At 32.0% G+C, this 20,714-nt stretch overlaps 2 protein-coding genes and 1 long non-coding RNA gene across 7 annotated transcripts; 1 reads left to right on the top strand and 2 right to left on the bottom strand.

Moving 5' to 3' along the window:
• The first annotated feature begins 1,937 nt into the window (after positions 1–1,937).
• Positions 1,938–4,365, top strand: LOC108334585 (uncharacterized). Its single transcript, XM_017570448.2, has 3 exons — positions 1,938–2,614; positions 2,830–3,017; positions 3,441–4,365. The coding sequence occupies exons 1-3, from the start codon at positions 2,065–2,067 to the stop codon at positions 4,122–4,124; spliced, it is 1,422 nt and encodes a 473-aa protein (XP_017425937.1). The 5' UTR covers positions 1,938–2,064; the 3' UTR covers positions 4,125–4,365.
• Positions 4,366–6,892: 2,527 nt separating this feature from the next.
• On the bottom strand, positions 6,893–11,031 carry LOC108335152 (ACT domain-containing protein ACR1-like). 4 transcript variants are annotated; one of them, XM_052869748.1, is made up of 8 exons: positions 10,655–11,031; positions 10,074–10,205; positions 9,885–9,930; positions 9,011–9,128; positions 8,697–8,764; positions 7,762–8,406; positions 7,580–7,684; positions 6,893–7,502 (listed from the first exon to the last, which is right to left on the bottom strand). In XM_052869748.1, exons 2-8 carry the CDS (start codon positions 10,142–10,144, stop codon positions 7,119–7,121), a joined length of 1,437 nt encoding a protein of 478 aa, XP_052725708.1. In that variant the 5' UTR covers positions 10,145–10,205; positions 10,655–11,031; the 3' UTR covers positions 6,893–7,118. The 4 variants fall into 4 exon arrangements, with proteins under 4 accessions (XP_052725708.1, XP_052725707.1, XP_052725709.1 ...); XM_052869747.1 differs by having other exon boundaries at positions 10,074–10,202; XM_052869749.1 differs by having other exon boundaries at positions 9,011–9,125; positions 10,074–10,202; positions 10,655–11,030.
• A 5,289-nt stretch (positions 11,032–16,320) lies between these two features.
• LOC128194461 (uncharacterized) lies at positions 16,321–18,786 on the bottom strand. 2 transcript variants are annotated; one of them, XR_008245836.1, is made up of 3 exons: positions 18,257–18,764; positions 17,058–17,726; positions 16,321–16,507 (listed from the first exon to the last, which is right to left on the bottom strand). It is a non-coding gene; the product is annotated as an uncharacterized LOC128194461 (long non-coding RNA). The 2 variants fall into 2 exon arrangements; XR_008245835.1 differs by lacking the exon at positions 17,058–17,726 and having other exon boundaries at positions 18,257–18,786.
• Positions 18,787–20,714: the final 1,928 nt, after the last annotated feature.

Below are 20,714 nucleotides of genomic sequence, written 5' to 3'. Positions count from 1 at the left end.
AGGAAAAAAAAGTTACGCGAAATGTGCAGATTCATGTGATTGGTGTTAAACTGAATTGAAAATAAAAGGCTAAATTCAAGATGGAAAAGAGAATATAATTCAATGCAGGTAGTTTTTAACTCAATGAATTCAAGTGTGTTTTGATACACACGTACCATGATGTAAAATGGACAAATATTTCACGAATGCCATAGAATGCACGTGGAGCAGACGAAACGAACTCCAAGTGAGAAGAAAAAAATTGTTCAAAAATGAAAATAATGTATTAAACAAAAACTGTATTCGGATAATTTACGAATTCAACGTTTGTAAGACTCCTGTTTCACTGCTGCAGCACTACGCAATCATGTTCTGCTCATTACATATAGATAGATAAGACTAAGTTCGCTTTATCATAATAATAATAGTTTTCACTATAATCAAAGCACGTGTTCTTCGTTGTTGATGGCCCTTCAATGTTTTTGTAAGTATTTTGAAGTCGTCAAAGAATAGTTGATGGGATAAAAAGATGTGGAGATAACTTTTAAAACAATATGGAGTAAAATGTAAAAACTGTAGTGAAAAGAAATATATTTTGTAATTGTCTACGTTAATTAGTATCATAAATATGCATTAATAAAATCATTTTATCTACTTAATTATTTTAGAAAATGACAGGTATAATCACTTATATATCAAATCTTAAACTTTTCTATATTATTCTAGAATTTGTATTATATTTCGTTTATGTAAAATTAGATAACTCGAAACATAGTGCCTACGAGTAGTTTTAAACTTTAGTCTTTCTAACATCTTTGTAAAAATATTTTGTAAAGTAATACTCAAGTCAAATTTTTATATTTGTCTTTGTTTCGATGATAAAATGATATTTAATTGCTATATGTTTTGTACTACTGTAATGCACTAAATTTTTTGTAATTGAAAGTTGATTTATTGTTGCAGTTAACTGTAGTAGGTTCACATTGTTTTTCTCGTATATCTTTAAATATATTTCGAAGTCATATAGCTTAATTCATTGTTTAAGCAAAAGTCATGTATTATGCTTCAACCGTTGATTGTAGTAGATTTACATTGTTTTTCTCCTATATTCTTGATTCAAGTAAGAAAGTATAGTTTGAGTTGATCTTCATGTTATCTACCAACCAATAATGAATAAGAGAAGCAATGATAGCACATGTAACAATTCTAAACTCTTTTAAAACATATTAGGAATGAGAAAGGAAAAAAAAAAGAGTAAAATCTTACTAATTTTATAATAAAAATTGATCGGCTAGAATTGTAGAACTCGTTATTATGATTGTTTAAACATTTCTTGATCATCAAATAGATAATTCAAGAGTTAAAATCCTCATACAAATACAAGAAGAAACAAAAAAATATAATTTTAAAAACGATGTTTTAAAGAATATGAATTTAGAAAATTATATTTATAATAGTTATTTTAAAATTTTAATTATTTTAAAATAAAATAAAATATTGGATGTTATTATTTTAAAATAGTTACTATCACTTATACTTTATTTTTTTAGATTTTTACACATATTTATACATCTTATTTTGTTTCTTGATATTTATACTTGATTCTTGATTGTGATTAAAATTCACACAAGGACTTCAAATGATAAAGTTTTCGAAGATATAAATGTCTCATAAATTTAACACTTTGAACTAAGTCTCAACTTCACAAGTTTTATTTAAGTAAATTGAAACATAATATATTCATTTAAGGTTTGATTAAAAATATTTAATTAATTACAATGTGAAGAAATGTAAACGTAAACATAATTAACAAAGAAAAATGACATGTTTTTCAAAATTACAAATTAATCTCTACTCTCATTTTAAATGAAGGAAGGTTGCAGAGTTAGAAATAAGAATGAATTAGAAAAAGTTAATGGGAAATTATAATTAAACTCAAATAATAAAATTTTTTGGTTTGTGCAATCTGAAACGGTGTCGCAGAGTATGGTCTTATCTGGTGAAGGAGGGGAGTCTTGAGTTGGGAGGAAGTGGCGATCGAAATCTGGTAAGAAGCTGTAATCAATCAATCAATCAAACCAAACCATGTCGTGGTTTGCAAGGACAATCGCAAACTCACTCAGACTCGACGACGACGATATCGACGATGACAATGGCGGTAACCTAAAATCCCCTCCGCAGAAACCCGAATCAGAACCCGTTCAACCCGATTCCGCATCCACTCCCAGTCCCACCGCGCGCGGGGTCAAAGAGGATTTCAACGAGCTCACCAAATCCTTTTCCCGCCAGATATGGGGCGTCGCCTCCTTCCTCGCCCCGCCGCCTGATCCTCAACCCCGTACTCCCGACGCCGATCCCACCTCCTCCGAGGAAGATATTATCGCCGGAATCCGTAACGATTTCGCCGAGATTGGTGGCAAGTTCAAGAGCGGGATCTCCAAAATTTCTGGCAATAAGACGGTATCTGAATTCACCAAGATTGCTTCGAATTTCCTTCAGCTTGGATCCCAAGAGGAATACGATCTGGAAGGCATTGTCGGAGTTACCGAGGACGTGGTTGCCTTTGCCAGAAGCGTAGCGCTGCATCCAGAAACTTGGCTCGATTTTCCTCTTCCTGACGATGCTGATTCTGATGGTATATCGACCTTTTCACTCTTGGTTATGCAAATTCTGTTTACCGTTCCAATCGAAATTTCGAGATCATTTATTTTTACTTCTAGACAGATATATAATAGTTATGGCTATTCTCGCAGTTTGCCCTAATGGGCTTCTTAAGATGTTCATGTGTGTATTTTAGATGATATTTGATCGTGGCTGATGTTTCACTATCTCTGGAATTTTGTTGCTTAGATTTTGATTTGTCCGATGCGCAACATGAGCACGCTTTAGCTGTTGAACATCTGGCACCAAGCTTAGCTGCTCTTAGAATGGAACTGTGCCCCGGATACATGAGTGATGGTAACTTTTGGAAGATTTATTTTGTACTCCTGCATCCTAGACTCAGCAAAAGTGATGCTGATATTTTATCCACCCCCCAAGTAAGTTAAATTTTATTGGCGTTGGTTTTCTATATTCGTTGCATTTGTATACTTTTTGTCGGGCAAATGTGAGCTGATGCCTCTTAAGTAAAATGATTGTGTTGTTTTGGTTTCTTTGTTTGCTTGTCTTAATTGCTTTAACTTTTATTGAGTGCTACTAATAATTGAAGCAGAGAAAACTAAGGTATTTCATTGTTCAGGATAAACATGGCATCGGAATCTTAAATCTTGTTAGGAAAGTCCTTCATGATTCATGAAGTTATAAGTTATCTGTGATCCCTTTTTATGACTGAAAAAATGTGTCCATCATGCTCCAAAATAAACATTGTCATGCTTGTCACATTTGATGTTAGCTATGTAGTAATTTTGGTATTACTTGAATCGTCCTTGCCTTTGTTACTACCAATCGTGGTATGTGTGCAGATAGTGGAAGCTAGAGCAATGTTAACTCAGGCCTTAGACAAAAGAGGTAAGGAAAAGAAAGAATCGGAGCTATCTGCCGGAGGCAATATTCCTCCAAAAGAGGAGGAGCAACATCTCCTTGTGCCAAACAGTTCTCCACTTGAATCTCTACCTCTTCAGGCATCTGTTGTTGAAGCAGTCCCATCTATGGTTACCTCTGATATTGAAATGGAGAAAAATGCAACTCAAAGTGATGTTCCAGAAATTATTGTCAAGTCCGTGGCTAAAGAGGAACCGGTAAAACCATCTGCAGAGCAATCAGCATCTGGTTCAAGCAATAGATTTTTGGATGAAACCTATGAGGACGATGCCGATGATTGGCTGAAAGAAGAGGATAGTTCTGAAATGGTTGGTCCCAGTGGAACTTATATTCAAACTGGTAATGATGAGGATGTGTCATTCAGTGATCTTGAGGAGGACGATGTTGATGTACATGAAAGTAATAAGAAAACTAGATCAGGTTCTGACTCTTCAACAAAAGACTCCCGAGATTGGGTTCAGTTAGGTAGAAGTTCTCCTAGCTCTGATAAGGATAGGTTCTCTGTTGAAAGCAAACATGCTGGTTCTGAGCATTCAAGTTCTCGTAATTCTGTGACCAAGGAGTCCAATGATTGGCTTAACGTTGATGACATTGATGTAATATGACAATGCCTTGGAATATGTCCCAGAGGTAAGTTTTTTTATGTGATTCCCTTATATTTTTGTGAATATCTGCATATAGTACGTGTACTCTACGATTGACATTCTGAAAGACTGTCTGTAAATAAAACCAGTCTCCACTGGGCATTGTGTTGTGTATGGTTATTTATTGCACCGTACATAAACTAAATCTTCTATTTGATATCTGAATTTCTAGTAAATGGTTATGATAAATATTTATTTAAAAGATGCGAACAACGACACTTTATGAACATATACTGCAGGCGTTATCTATAGCAAAGTTTCTTAGCGTCCAATGCCATAGTCTTACTAGGGCTATTTGGTTATGAGCTACCTAGAATCCTAGATGTTTCTTTTCAGGACAAACTACTAAATTTAAGACCCTTTCACTACCATTACTACAGACATGAAACATATAGCTGTTGTGCCTAAACGTCAGATATCATAAGTAGTTTCTGCTCACTACTTGTATTTGGGCTTTGGTGTTTCTCTTGACTTTCGAAGCATCCGTCTTTCTTTTGTAACTTCCATAATCTTTACACCTTTCTCGGTGTTATTTCCTTTTTGAATTTTAATTAGAAAATATTTATTGGTTCTGCTTTATTTTATCGGTGGTTTAAATTACTGGGTTAACTATGTTGACAAGTTACAGCCTAAAAGGTTTGCATATTGTAGTGATAAATAATATTACCTCTTCAATATTAATAGAAGACATGGAAACAAAACTAAGATTGTAAGATTAATTGTTGTTGGACAACTGTAGATGCTGAATATGATTGTTTTTTAGTAAATAATTAATTTGGTCCGTGTAGTATCATTATCTCATTTATTTGAAATTTTTAAAGTTTTGTACCACCTATCGTGTTAGTTTCTCTGGTTCTGAAACTGTTCTCGAGTTTAAGTGACAGGCTGACTTAGGATTTCTTTCATTTCCCTTCTCTAGTGTTGTATCTATTCGATCTTTTCTCTAAAACAAGATAAGTATGATTCCTCAGGATTATATGCAACACATAGTACTCAATGAGTGTCCTAAACTTGTAGCATTTTGTCTGAGATGCTTTGTTTAGGAATTTATTTTGCTTAAGTATATACATGTTTTGTTTCTTGATTTTTTCATTATTAATGGTTTGACACGAGATACAAGTAAGTGAAGAATTTGAAAGAAAATTGGTTTTAATGACCAAAAATAATAGTCCAATTTTTTGTTGTTAAAGATCATATATTAAGAACTAAGAGAGAATAGCTCGATACACAAATTAATGTTTTATTGGATTGTTTTTAATCAAAGTCAACCTTACTTTTTTGGTTAAGGAGCTATTTGATTTTAGAAAATATTTTCCACTTTTATTACTTGTTTATTACTTTTTTATTACAAATTATGAAGCATTCTTTTATTTTACTCTTTATTTTAATAAATATATACAACACACAGAAATAATGAAAATAATTGTATTATTTTCTATTTTTATTTCTATTTTCACTGTTTTCTATATGAAAATTTGAAAACAAGAAATAAAATAAAATAAAGTGACATTTATTTTGTAATAAACAAATGAATACATGTTTTACAACTAAATGATTCCTAATTGTTACCAATTTTGGTTATCTATATGAAAGTGACACTTGTTGAATGTGGTATCAATCAATATTCATTAGAATATTATTGACGATACCTATGATACTTAATGTAGACTTTGTCCATTGTTAGTTGTGTTGTAGTGTTGCAATAACTTTAACTAGTGTTGTCGCAGTTTTATGGCCGACTGTTATGCAAGTCAGTGTGCAGCTTGACAATGATTAGTATGATAAATTATAATAATAAATTGCCAGCATACTCTTTTCAATTGTGTTCATTATTGGGTCGAATTTACCAAATTTACTAGCAATTAGTTTTAGTTTATTGATTTTTACACGAGTTTTTGTAAGTAACACGTGACATTCCTCTCGGTAAAAAGTAATTTAGCTGTTGTAAATATGTCAAAAATATCATGTGTCTCGTTTCTTTTTCTACTTTGAACGTTTCTTGGAACATTTCTCTATCCACACATGCAAGTAGAAATTTGAATTAGATTTTATTTTCGTAGCAAGCGTCAATATGAGTAGGAGGATGATAGCCAGAGCCGGTACATTTTAACAGCTATTGAAAAAAGAAAAACCTTGTGTTTTATTTTCTTCATTACCCAATACCCACGTAACTTCATTAGTGCTTAAAAATAAGTCTGGTAGCTTTGGTAATAGACATGAAGAATCATTGTCTACAAAATAAACTCTGTCAAATCTAGGTTAACAACAGAAAATTATTAGGAACTAGAAATCAGAGTGGGATTTTATTAGCACCTGTCTTGTAAAAACTGAAGAAACTGCTGTTCATGTCGAGAAAAGGAGGGGCTGGTTTTGTTGACTGCTTCGCCCCCTCTCTTAGAGGCGGGTAGGCCTAAACGTTAAGATACATACTAATTATAAGTTGGAAGCTTTTCATTTGGAAAATTATATCTTGAGAGTGAAAGTTATTTTTTTAATAAACGAAAATACACGAGAATTAGTTTTGCATAGAAAGAAAGTATCATAGTGCCCTTTTTAATTAAAAAATATAATTATAAAATAGTTTTCAACATCAACGTATCATTATCTCTTAATAATATCACCAGATGAAACCAAAATCAAGCACTGGAAATTGGAACGAGAATATCGATAAAACTATTTCTACATGGCTAAATGCTCATCCTACCTGGTAACGTACATGCACAGATTAATTTGTAAAAAGTCATTTCTGATCGTGTAACGACCTTGATATTGATATGAGAAGAATGTGTACAATGACCATAAAATAAAAACGCATGCTTATAATGTGGCCAGCTGCTCACTCTTCAAAGTAAAAGGAAAAAGGCAAATTAAAAAAAAAAAAAGAGTCTATGTACAGAACTATTTAGGAGCGACATTGATTGAAGTAAAGAAAATAATTGAGGGGGAATAAGGTTGTCAGGATCTAATGGGGCCAAAACCGCCGGAGAGGCGTTCTAATCGAGACCATAGCAAGCTTCCGAGTGAGAATTTTGGCTTGCCTTCCTCTGTGTCGGTGGTTTGGTGTATAACCGAGGAGGAGGAGGACGATGATTGATGAAGTCTATGGGGCGACTTGTGATCAATAACGACGGATCCACCGGTCTCTTGTCTCACCAATTCCACGATATTTGGGTTCACTTCTTCACCTGAACAATCTGTCACAAAGAATGATCCTACCGCTTTTCCTCCCTCCGTTCCGATCTCAAATCTCGATATGGATAACCCATTTTCACGAAACACCCGCGTCACATTCGACAGTAGCCCCGCTCTATTTTCAGTTACAATATCCATTCTCAATCCCTGCACCAGACATATATACATTCAAAATCCAACATTTCACTTAATTTTTAAAATGTAAGTACAACATACATACATACATGCGACACTCTGCGCTCCACTGCAGCGATTAAGCATAAGGTTAGTTTTTGCTTCTCGCTTTCGCTGGGAATACCTGAACTACCCATCTGCCTTATGTAGTACTCCTATGCATGACAATAGCACGTATTAGAACAACAGGCCCACCAATGACTAAACTAAGTTGTGAGAAATTATTATGTACCTGATGAGCCATGGATCTCTTGGAACTGATGGCGGCGTGGAACACCACATACTGCATGTCCGTTAACACGCACACGGTGTCGAACAAGAGCTTAGGACGATCCCTGCTTCTCACGTTAACCACCAAGTACCCTTTGTCCTCGCATTTCCCGACAGACACGTGGGTCCCATCACAGCCCTTCTTGTGTGCCCCGCTACTGTCCCCGTCACACGCGCGGCAACTCTCGTAATCCCTGTCCGCGTACATCAGCTGGTGGAGCCTCCGCTCCCTTTGGGTGTGCCCCGCCCCCAACCTCGTCACCCTCACCCTCTTCCTCTCTCCCCTATGGGCCGCCACCACATTTTCCAGCTGCTCCTCCATTAGGCCCAGCCGTTTTGGGTCGCTTATGGGCCCTGCTTTTAACGCATCCTCCACCAATATTATACAGGCCACTCTGTCGTTGTGGGTCCATGCAGTTGCAGCGGTAACGACACATTCCTGCTCAACCAACACTCCTGCTAGCTCTGATAGTAGGCCAGCTCGATCCACCCCACTCATCTCCATCGCTGTTATCTCCTTTCCCACCACCTCTTCCTCTGCTCCTTTCTCACAACCTCCTTCTCTATCCCTTGAAATCTTTCCTTTGCTTCTTGTCACGCACAGTTCCTGTACCATTTTTATCTTTATTTCAAATGCTTCAAATCACTCATTTCTTTCCAATCTTCCTCTTAATCTTTTTGTTTCAATTTTGTTTCTCAACTTCAACAACCACGAGTTATGTAGAGAAGTTTCAATGATATTGTTAAAATGTAATTTAACGCTTCAATAAGTTAAGCTGTAATTTAATAATAACATTCATAGAATTCATTTATGAATTTTTATGTTTTTCTAACAATTTGAGTGTGACAGCATTATTTTTCAGTGCGAATAATATTTGTAGAAATAGACAGAATGACCTGCTGGATGTGGAGCATGAGCGTTTCGTCTGTGAGCTTCTTGCCAGCTTCATCAGTCACGTGGAACACTGAATTTTGCAATAAAAAAAAAAAGACCCACGCGGCATGGATCAGAACCGGACTACTGACGTACGTTTGCAGATAATGAGACTGTCCTACCAAGTTATGGGGCTTGGTAATATATGACGCATGCATAGCTCATGCATGTTGTAGAAAGTGACAAGGTATTTATTTAATAATTATACATATTTGGGTTGATTGCGGAAAATGCAGAAAGCTGAGGAATAAAAGGGACTCGTGAGAGAGACACTGACCGTCCATAAACCATCCACCATCGGAGGAAATGTATGATTTGGAAATGATGAGATCAAGATCTGTCAGCACTTGGACCATCTCCAGTAATATCCCCTTCCTGTTTGCACTGTCTACCTGCTTTTTCACAACACACTATATTTAATTAATCTTCGTTTTTCTAAAACAAACTCAAGTCAAGCTCTTAATTAATTAGCACTTGCTTGCTGCACCCAGGTTTTGCCTCCTGATTGCCATGCTACCAAGTATTTCTTTTTTCAATTACATATTTCATGTTATATACTTTCTGTAAAATTAGTCTTTTTCTCTCTATCGCTAATCATCTTATCCCGTTCATCTATCTAATATAACCCGTGACACTCCTTTCTAAAGGATTACGTCATTTTGATTGAATACAATCAAGATTTAGTTTTCTTAAAGAAGAGGAGCTTTTTCTTCTAATAAGATGACAAAAAGCAAACTCCTTTTATCCTTTGTCATTCATATCCTCTTTTAATGGTTAAAAAAGCAAGCACGTATTGTAATTTGCATTGGCTTTTGGTACCAAGTGTTAGAGGGACAACTCAGTTTCTTTGCATCTAATATAATAATATAATATAATAATGATTAGTTATCATACTTAAGAGCCAAGTGGTAATGTGCAGAATGGACATTAATCTAACATGTATCATGCCCTTCCCATTTTCCAACAGTGTGCTCAATGATTTAGCCAAAGAAGTAGCATTAGGACATACTAGCTGTGGTTGATGAGGTGATCATTGAAAACCACAAAGGACGAATTGGAAACACACAACGTATACAAGCATGATTAAATAGTCAATTACAAAATGATAATTTAAGATATATGCAACTTGACCATAGAGAATTAAATCTAACCTTCACCACAGTGCAGTCTCGGCAAGAATCATTATCGATGCAGACCCTGCCAACACATGATCAAATACGTGTAATTCATTAAGGAATCAATCCACCATGGTTCGGCTAAGCAAGAAAAACAATGATATCTGTCAAGTTGAACAAGAATAAGAAGACGACAAGAAATTGCCAGAGAGGTTGCAGCAGTACCTGGGAGGATGTATTCTTTCTATGAGCGATTCAATCTCGCGATCGATGTGAGCGTGGTAACATATTTCCATTCTTTCTTATTAGCTATTTGAATTTGGAGGCTATTGGACAATAACCCCAGAACCTGAACTGCTATCAGTATAAGAAAGATTCAGAGGATGTTAACTTAACATGATTATCTATCCAAAGAAATAAAACTTCACATGTTTAGAAACTTTAGGATAGAGAAATCATGTTTGAGACCTAATAGCTTCCAAAGAACGTGAAAAATCAAAACAAACAATCTGACATATATAGATTAAGAAGCGTTCAAAGGGAATGAACAGAAGCGCATATTCAATATATGCAATAAAAAGAAAACGTGGGTATAATGAAGCGCCGTATATCTCGTTTCCGAAGCGATAACGCAGGAATAGCGACATGTATCATAACAAATTATATTTGTTAAAACCGAAAAGAAAGTTGTGTGGAAATTGAGAGGGTTTTCCATTGTTCGTAGCAGCGAAGGTTTGAAAAAATTGATGCATTATAAGGAATTTGAAAGGTAGAATGAATGAGAAATAATGTGATAGGGCGATTACCTGCTGTTGAGGAAGGAATAGCAGCAGGTGAAATACATTGAGTGGAGGTTTCGGTTTGAGAAAGAATTGGAGAGAGAAGAGGATTAAAGAACGGGCCAAATCTTGATATTTTCTATCTTTGGCAGTGCGGTCTCTATTAGGAAAACCGAGTGCGTTCAGTTCTCACACGTAGTATAAGCTAAACCCCGCGTAGCCTTAACGATTGGAAAATTCAAACACAACGAAAATGCAAAAATTCTGGGTTCTCTTCTCTTTCTTATATGTTGTTGGGAGCTGCGTTTCTCCGTGGCATCTGGAGATACGACACAACACTGCTAGAAATAATAAGAGAGGTGGTTCTTGGTTCTTGGTTCTGGCTTGGGAAATGGGAAATGGGAACAAATAGTAAAATAGAAAAGCGAACGTGTTGTGACAGGGTGAATCTAGTAACTGGGACACAGGTAGAGTGTGAACTATTATTGTGGTAATGCCACGTGTCCTTTGTTCTGTAGGTGTGCAGTTGTGGAACATGATGCAGTCAAATATTACTACCACTAATGACGTTGTCGTGGCATCATGATTATTTCCCTGTTCAAGGGGAATCCACGTGTTCACTTTATGCACTTACTGGTTCCCTTCTGGAATCCTATCATACCTTGTTTCCAATTTCTACTCTTCTCTCGTATGTGAAGTCACAACACAACTTCCAATGACTGTGTAGACTAACGTTTTAAAGCAACTACACATACCTTTGACTTCTTTTATATTTTTAGAAGTAATTTTGAGTCTTGTAAAAGCACTTTTATGTTATACAATTACAAACAAAGTTTCATATTAAATAAAATAAGATATGATATGTTTAATATTAGATAAAATAATATATGTATATAGGTTTATACATGTATAAATAGTAAGTCTTTTAAAGTAATATAAAAAATAAATTTGTGAGAGTTTGACTTAAAACGGATAATATTTTACCAATATGAAAATATATGTGTGTATGTGATGAATATAGATCATGAAAAACTTTTCCTATAGGAAAGGTGGAGGTGGAGAACCATAGTTCTTTGTTTGAAGGAAAGATTGTTAGGTTTGAGGGGAGGATTATTAGGTACAAACAAAGTCTGACATCTTATAAAATAAGAAATGGACATGAGTTCCTTTTGAAGTGGTACCAAAAGCAAATTCATAAAGATCTGACTCAAAACGGACAATATCTTAACACTATAGAGATCTATGTGTGTATGTAGTGAACCTCCCTACACTTTAAACCACATTATTTTTTTTCTATTCAACAAATAAAAAGTATAATATATTTTCTTATATTTTTTAATCCTACATTAGTAAAAGGCCTTATGCATACATCATTCTAGAAATTGTTTACATAGCAGTTTCTGTTCAGTTTTCAACGGATGCAAAAAATAAAAATATTACATAAAATTATTTCTAAAATTAATATTTATTCTCTTAGTTTGATACAAATAGACAATTATAGATTGATTTCTTTAAAAGATGCATTTATAAGATAATATAAAAAAATCTAACTGATAAATTAAAAAAGATTATATATAAAGTAATTAATTTGTATCAATATGTATTTATATCACGGAGATGATGGTTGAACAACATACTTATATACTTATATAGCTAATGAGGTAGTGGAAGAGATTAAAAAAAAAGGACAATAGTGAAGATACTTATGAGAAGACATATGATTCGATAAGTTAAGATTTTGATGGAGAGGGTAGGTTTTTATATGGCAATGGATAAGTTAAATTAAGTGTTGTCGGTCTCTATTTCAGTTTTGGTAAATGGTAGTTCAATCAAAGAAAGTTTTGGTAAATGGTAGTCCAATCAAAGAATTTAATCTAACAAGACTGAGACAAAGTGACCCAATAGCACCATTTATGTTCTTAATAGTGGCATGGGGTCTATTAGAATGGTAAGTCAGACACCTAGATTAGAAATTAGAAAGTGATTTTTAGTCAAACTCAACTCCACAAAATCGGCTTGTAAGGTGAGCACCTCATTTATATATTATAATTTGGCCTTATCTCTAGTCGATGTGGAACTTCCAACACATCCCCTTCACGCCGAGAAATAAACATCTTGAACATGATAATAGAAATTAGGTAGTTCGATAGCGGCCAGACAACGGGTGAAATATAAATGCCCAAGAAACAAGAAATATTGGTAAGATAGACTTTAACCATGTCTCTGATATCATATTAGAAAATAAGTTTAAGTTGGTTTTGTAGAATTGAGTTAGGCTTAAACCTACTTTCTAACACAAAGTTTATACAAAAATAAAAGTAGGAGACAATAAAATCAAGGTTAACTTATAACAATTTGAGGATGATACTTTCTTTCCGTGTGAAGTGAATAACCAAAATTCTTTGACAAACTAATACTATATGTAAACGTTTTGGAAAAGTATTTATTTAAGTAATTTTTGTATCCACGTGTATTATTTGAGTGAAAAAATCACACAATACAGTCCCAATAACTTAACCTAAAAAAGAAAAACTTCGAGTTAGATACTTCTAGAACCACTTTAATTTTGCAGGTTGGTGCCTTGTGAATTAGTCTCCACAGTAAGCATCTTCAAAGATATTTTCTGTAGATAATCAGACTGGAATAAGAGAACACCACATTAAACTATCAACTTTTCATATTGTATGTAATTGTAAACATAATCATAAATTGATAAATCTATAATCAAACACGTACTTAACTTGTTGCGATAGTAAATATCTTCTCTTCAACCCTTTGAGCAATATTTTGAAGTTCATGCAAATCCCTCTTGACTATAAACAGAAAAATATATTTTTAACGTGTCTATTGTATAAAAAATGAAAAAGAAAGCAATTTAATAACTAAATAATACATATTATACAAAATTCATGGTCAATATAATAGCCTAAAATGTTATAGGCTCGTTAAAACGGTAGAAAGCCTTATTGAAATCATACACATGTACAGAACAAAAAAAAACAAATATAGTATAATAGATATAAAAAATGGAGTGCAAGCTGCAAGAGTTGCATTGATCATTTTGGATAGTCTCTCATTTACATACAAATATGATGATAGAATGACTGAAAATAAAGAAAATGAATAAAAATACATAATTTTATTAAGAGTTACTAGGAAATGAGAAAATATTTTCGCTCATAAGAATAGTTTTTCATTTTATTTTATACTTTTTGGACTTGTAAAATGTAGTATATTTTTTTTTATATCAAGGTGCAAAATAGTAATCGTAGTTTAGATTGAAATTGGGTCTAAATTAAAGATTTCAAGACTGTTGCTCTCTTCACCACCACCACATACTCCTTACACCACCACATACCTATTTTGTTCTTTTATAAAATGGATGTTAACATGCGTTTCACTTTCAACGGATGTTGACATCTGTGAACTGATGTTGACATCTGTTTACATATTTTATATTTTAGTTTATTATTTTTATTTTAAAAAAAAGAAATCTTTGGATGTAGCCACATCTGTCATCCGTTGAAGATTTTTTAAAAATATTTTAATTATTATTTAAATAATAATACTTAAACTAAATTAATAATAATTATTTTATTAAATAAAATAAAATTAATTTATAAATAATTAAGTAATAATTTTAAAAAAATTAAATAATATTTATATATTAATTTAAAATAATAAATTAAAAAACTAAAAAAAAAATTTCACGTAGCCACATTCGTTTTAATAAATTTTTTAAAATATTTTAATTATTATTTAAATAATAATACATAAATTAAATTAATAATAATTATTTTATTAAATAAAATAAAATTAATTTATAAATAATTAAATAAAAATTTTGAAAAGTTAAATAATATTTATATATTAATTTAAAATACAAAAAAATAAAAAACTAAAAACTAAAAACAAAATAAAAAAGAAAACTTCAACGGGTACATCCGTTTTAATACATTTATAAAAAAGGATTTTAATTATTATTTAAATAATAATACATAAATTAAATTAATAATAATTGTTTAATTAAATAAAATAAAATAAATTTATAAATAATTAAATAATAATTTTAAAAAAAATTAAATAAGATTTATATATTAATTTAAAATACAAAAAATTAAAAATTAAAAATTAAAAACAAAAAAAAGAATTTCAACGGATGTCGACACATCCGGATGTGCCACATCCGTTTTAATACAATTATAAAAAAATATTTTAATTATTATTTAAATAATAATAATACATAATTAAATTAATAATAATTGTTTTATTAAATAAAATTAATTTATAAATAATTAAGTAATAATTTTTAAAAAAATTAAATAATATTTATATATTAATTTAAAATACAATAAATTAAAAAACAAAAAACAAAAAAAAAACTCAACGGATGTGACACATCCGTTAACAGATATGACACATCTGTTAAATGGGAGTGTAGGATATTTTAAAATATAAAGAATAGTTTTGAAATTTAGAAAAAATGTGATGATACATAGAGTAATGTGAAGTGATGTAGAGAGTAATCCTCAAATTTTAATCATACCTAAAAAGTAAAATCAATTTCGGCGAAGAGAGGAGAAACAAGACAGTTACACAAGTATGGGAAATGTAATACAAACATAAAAAGTATGGGAATAATCTTAGTCATTGATCTAGATCTAAAAGTTTTAAAATAATTTTTTTTCTCACATTTTTCTGTAATATTTTGGGTCAAGGCTAGCATGAGTTGCTAAATATAGCAATTTTTTTAAATGACTTTTGAAATATATGGAAAATTGAAAATTTGAAGCAAATACATGTGAGAGTAATTCTCATCCATGTGCTTATCTTGAACATGAAGGTGGAATTTGATTTGCTTCTTCCACCATCTAAGTACTCTACAACTTTTATCTTTCTTCTCGAACCTTATCTTTATTTTTCTTCTCTTTAATTACAATTCATTTCTACATAATTACCCATCACTTTTGGTTATTTTTATTGCTTTTGTCTCACTCAATTGCAAACTCTTCCATTAGGTGGATCAAGCTACATTGATCAGATTGTGTAATCCGATCAAAGATGTTGACATTTAGATAGATTAAAATAGATATTTTTACACATTCTTCCCCCACGAGCCAAACTTTCTTTTTTTTTCTTGTTCTATACAATATTTATATATTATCGTCTGAATTGTATCATCATATTGTAATGTCCAAGTTCAATCTTTAAATGGTATGATAACTGATGACAATAAAGACAAGTCATATGAAACTGAAACTGATTGAAACCTTTCCTTTAGCATCATCGTCTTCTTTGGATAGTATAGGCACATGCATCGACTAAAGCTCCGGACACGAGAGTTATCATATAAATTCATATAGCTTTATAATTATTTGCTGTGAATGACAGTACCTAATATTCTTAGTAGGTTCCTTGAGACCCCTAGCCTCCAATTAAGTTCAAGCATATTTAAACAAATTTCATTGTTTAGGAGCAATTTTAAACAACTCTACCAAAAATATACTATTTCTCATCATTGACGGGAACCATTTTAGCTGTTCTTTCAAAACTATAATTTAATTTTTAATTTTGTAAGAAGTCATACGGTTAAATTTTATATTGAAATTTTTATTTTTATTTAGTTTTTAACATTATATAAACCACATGAGATATACATGCATAAATTTAGTAAATTATATAAAATTAGTGTCTTAACCAATATCTCAAAGTTATTAAAATTGAGAAAATGAATATCATGAATGACACCTTGATGTACTAATTTTGTAAATATACATTGTATAGTAACGTGTACATATAAACCATCAATTTCAGAAAGATGTACCATTAGTATGTTGAGCATCACAGTGCCTCCCACCGTTATTCTGCAAGTTTTCCCACCTGCAATTACATCTAATATATAGACTCAGCTCTGGTTGGTGTTTATGGAAGTGTTTTTAAACAAAGAAGGTGATGCTGGTGTTTTTATGTTCATAATAGGAAAATATTACTTGTGGTGCAAACCAGCAAGATTCCAAATGCTTAAAACACGGACAAAGCATAATAATCTCACTCCAAAATTTATTATATACAGCTTCGTATGCAAAACTTATTATATACAGCTTCGAATATGAAAACCTTTCATGTGCCACAGAAGAGCTAACATCGTTATTTCTTTCACTCTCATAACAATAATATTTTATGGATTTGTTGCCTTCAATTTTCATGCATGGTCTCAGATTTAAAATTATCTATGGAATCAAATTTTATAAGAAAGATTCTTTTTATTTGCATAAAATTTAACGTATAACCAATTTTGGATTAATATATATAACCTTCTGTAAATTTTAATTCAGTTTTGTCAGTTTCTGTGGCATAGGAGTGATCCTCTGTCATCAATAAAATATCATGGAGCATAAAATGAATAACGTGGAAGGAGAAAAAGACTCACAGTTCTGCTCTCGGTGGCGACCGCAGTAACAACAAATATTAGATTGAAAGAATAATAAATTCCAAAACAAAAGATTGTCATATCCTCTTGAAGAACCGTAACTCCACCCCTCATGAACTCCACCCCTCATGAAAGGATGATAAACCCTTTCAGAGCAAATGTGGCACATATATCTTTGAACACATATATCATTGAAGAAGAATCTAGTTTTTGGTAGCAGAGAATAATTAACTAAAATAAGAGTTTGTGGTCTACGAGAACAGAACAGCCATTACAGATGAGCTGACACAGCTGGTCTCATGGTTATGATACTCATCTTTGCCACTGACCACATCTACGATGCTCATGTAAATCCAGCTTCACCTCTTTTTTCCTTTGATGGATTGAAACACTTTCTCTCTAAGCATGTGCATACAAACTCTTACCGTTAATTATTCTGTGCTACCAAAAACCAGGTTCCATGAGGTAGAGGTAATAAATGTTGAATAGATTTCTTTGTTATTTTCTATATGCTACGCCGTCGAGATATCAGAATAGTTTTGTGGCGAGTGAGAAGAGGAAGAAGTTGAATAGTTTTGTGGCGAATGAGAAGAGGAAGAAGTTGAATGAGAAAATGTTAGAATATTATTCCTTAGCTAGAGTATAAATAAAGAACTTGGCCTTTATTCCCTGAAAAAAATGTTTATTAGTATTACTATTAAATGAATAGAAAAAGAAAAAACATTCAGAAGGAAACTTAGTTAGTTTGGTAAGGGGAACATTAGGTTTGGTAAGGGGAACACTAGGTTTGGAAAGGGGAACACTAGGTTTGGAAAGGGGAATATGGCAAAAACAAACATTAAAAAAATGTTTGCTTAGTATTACGATTAAATGAATAGAAAAAGAAAAAACATTCTAAAAGAAACTTAGTTAGTTCGGCAGAAAGAAAACATTAGGTTTGGCAAGGGGAACATTAGGTTTGGCAAGGGGAACATTAGGTTTGGCTGCTAAAAAGTAAATTGCTTTTAAATTTGGCATCCACAGACAAGCATCAAACCTCAGAACATAATAAATACAATTTCACTACTGTTAAAATCCAATTCATACACAAGTTTAATCATCATAACACCAAGCAATTAACTCTAAAAATTTTAAGAGAAAGACAGAGGGTTTTCAGAATAAAAGAGCTAACAGGAATTACGCCAATAAATTTGATTGACCTCTCTGTACTAGATTTGAAAGAGCCCCGAGATCGATTTGCGTCTGAGTGGTTCGCTAGTTTGGTGTGAATCAAGATTTTCGGTTTCATCATGGATTGCATCGTGGCGTAATGATTTTGGCTCTGTAATGTTTCATACAGGTCTGGTGGAGGATGGTGCCAGCGGTGATGTGCAGAGGAGCTCGTTCTATGTGGCTGAAACGATAAGATGGATGAAAAAGGAGCGACCTTGGGGATTTGGACGTCGTACTGCAGCAGGGTGTGACAGTGTAGCTCCAAGACCAGAGCACACCGGAGAAGAAGAGAAAAAGGGGTATTAGAGCAGGTTGCAATCTTCGTAATGGAGAAGGAGCTCTAGGGTTTCAGATTTCAAAAAAAAAATGTTTGTATTTTTTTACCTCTTTTTATTGTGTTATTATCTTCTTTAATTTTTAGTTTATACACGCCTGTAATTGATATCTCCACATCCCATGTATTTTGTGATTTGTTTATGGGCTTGTTTCATTTTTGTTTACTGTACTTCAATATCTAGTGCACACACTCATTAATAAATATTCAATATTATTAAACAAAAAGATAAAAATAAAATGATAAAATAAAAAAAGATAAAATATTAAAATTACAAAAATTTGGCTTGTCATGTTTCTTGTATTTAATATTTCTTTTGTTAATAACTAAATAAATTTTTTTGATTGGTTAGTATTCAGTTGTGTGAATATTGTTTTTACTAAATAAAAAGGATAAATTATAAAAATATATAAAATAAACTTTAATGTTTTTAGCCCTTAGTATTTTTTTAATGACTAAATATAGGTTTAATTTATTTTCTATTTTTAAATTAAAAGAGTAATAAAAGATCATTAAAATTTAAATGAATTAATTAATTAATTAACACAAAAATTAAAAGACTAATAAAATATCAATAATTAATGATGGAAAAATAATATAACATAAAAAAAGTAAATTTTTGATAAATATTTTTCTATAGTCAAAATTATATTTACAAATAAATTTAAATGAATTAGTTAATTAATTAACACAAAAATTAAAAATATTAAAACATCAATAGTTAATAATGAAAAATGCATAATTAAAAATATTAATATCATTATCAATAATAAATATTTTAAATTATTTACGAATTTTATTGATAAATTTTAACACTGATAAATTTTAACATGAAAAAAATTATCTGTAATATATATTTCATCGACAAAAAGTATATATCAATTAATGAATTATATAATATTAACATTACTCACAGATTTTTCTTGTTAGTAATATATATCTTTTCTATTTATTTTCTTCCTTTTTGTCTTTCTTTTATTTACATTTCTAATTTGCTTATTTGCTCGTCAATTTACGTTTCGAGTTTCAAACAACAATGTTTTAAAATTTCAAAATTATTTAAAGCTTTTTAAAAAAATTAATTATTGAAATAAAGTGCATAAGTTTTAATTAATATTCACATAAAAAGACAATTTAGTAAAAGTATATATATTTGTAAAATTGGTTCAAGATAATCTTTTATAAATAAACTTTGTGTCAATCATTAATCTTGAATTAAAATACTATAATTATGATTAAAATCCAATTTATTTGTTGATTATTATTAGGTGTATAAGTCAGTTGTATTCTGTTAGACAGCTGTAACTACTACAGCATAACAGATGTCATTGTAATCTGTATATAACAGACATGCGGGTTCTCACATTTTTTTTTGAATAATACAACATCATCATTCAGTACTTCTTTTTCCCTGTTCTCTCTCTATTCTTTCTCTGCCACTCGGTGCATACTTTCTTTTGCTGGTCCAACAGAACTGGTATCCAGAGCTCAGGTTGCAAACTTGGGAGCTTCAGAAATCATCAAAGCTTGGCGGAGGCTTGGCGGAAAGGTGGTTGAAGCATAAAGAAGATCAAGACCGTGTTTCTTGGTAAAAGATTGGAAGTGGGAAGTATGGCCAGCAGTGATATCTCATCTGCTAATCTACCAATTCTTACTGAGAAAAATTGGAGTAGATGGAATACACAGATGCAGGTTTTATTCCGATATCAAGATGTGCAGGAGGTTGTCGAAGGTGATTATCAAGAGATTCCTTCGGGTGCGGCAGATGAGAGAAAAGCCGAGGAGAGAAAGAAGGATAATAAAGCATTGTTTCTAATCCACCAATGCGTGGATGATGCGCATTTTGAAAAAATCCAACATGCAAAGACGGCGAGAGAAGCTTGGAGCATTCTTGTTAGATGTCATACTGGAGGAGAGAAAATAAAGAAGGTCAAGTTACAGACATTAAGAAGGCAGTATGAATTGATGCAGATGTTGGATGGTGACAAAATCAGAGAATATTTTGATAAAGTGATTGCCATCACCAATCAAATGAAGGGATGTGGAGAGGCTATCACGGACCTAATGGTGATTGAAAAGATCATGAGATCTTTACCTCAGAAATTTGACTA

The sequence above is a fragment of the Vigna angularis genome, chromosome 10 (genome assembly GCF_016808095.1).
Source record: "Vigna angularis cultivar LongXiaoDou No.4 chromosome 10, ASM1680809v1, whole genome shotgun sequence".
Classification (NCBI taxonomy): Eukaryota; Viridiplantae; Streptophyta; class Magnoliopsida; order Fabales; family Fabaceae; genus Vigna; species Vigna angularis.
Note: the sequence above shows the minus strand (reverse complement) of the source record. Positions and strands in the feature narration are given on the sequence as shown.

Bases quoted from the DNA above. Each gene is read 5' to 3' on its own strand.
- LOC108334585 (XM_017570448.2), top strand. From the start codon at position 2,065: ATGTCGTGGTTTGCAAGGACAATCGCAAACTCACTCAGACTCGACGAC. The intron at 2,615-2,829 runs GTATATCGACCT...TTTGTTGCTTAG, and splicing joins TGACGATGCTGATTCTGATG to ATTTTGATTTGTCCGATGCG. The intron at 3,018-3,440 runs GTAAGTTAAATT...GTATGTGTGCAG, and splicing joins ATATTTTATCCACCCCCCAA to ATAGTGGAAGCTAGAGCAAT.
- LOC108335152 (XM_052869748.1), bottom strand. From the start codon at position 10,144: ATGGAAATATGTTACCACGCTCACATCGATCGCGAGATTGAATCGCTC. The intron at 9,129-9,884 runs GTTAGATTTAAT...GTTGTGAAAAAG, and splicing joins GAGACTGCACTGTGGTGAAG to CAGGTAGACAGTGCAAACAG. The intron at 8,765-9,010 runs GTCAGTGTCTCT...TGCAAAATTCAG, and splicing joins TGGTGGATGGTTTATGGACG to TGTTCCACGTGACTGATGAA.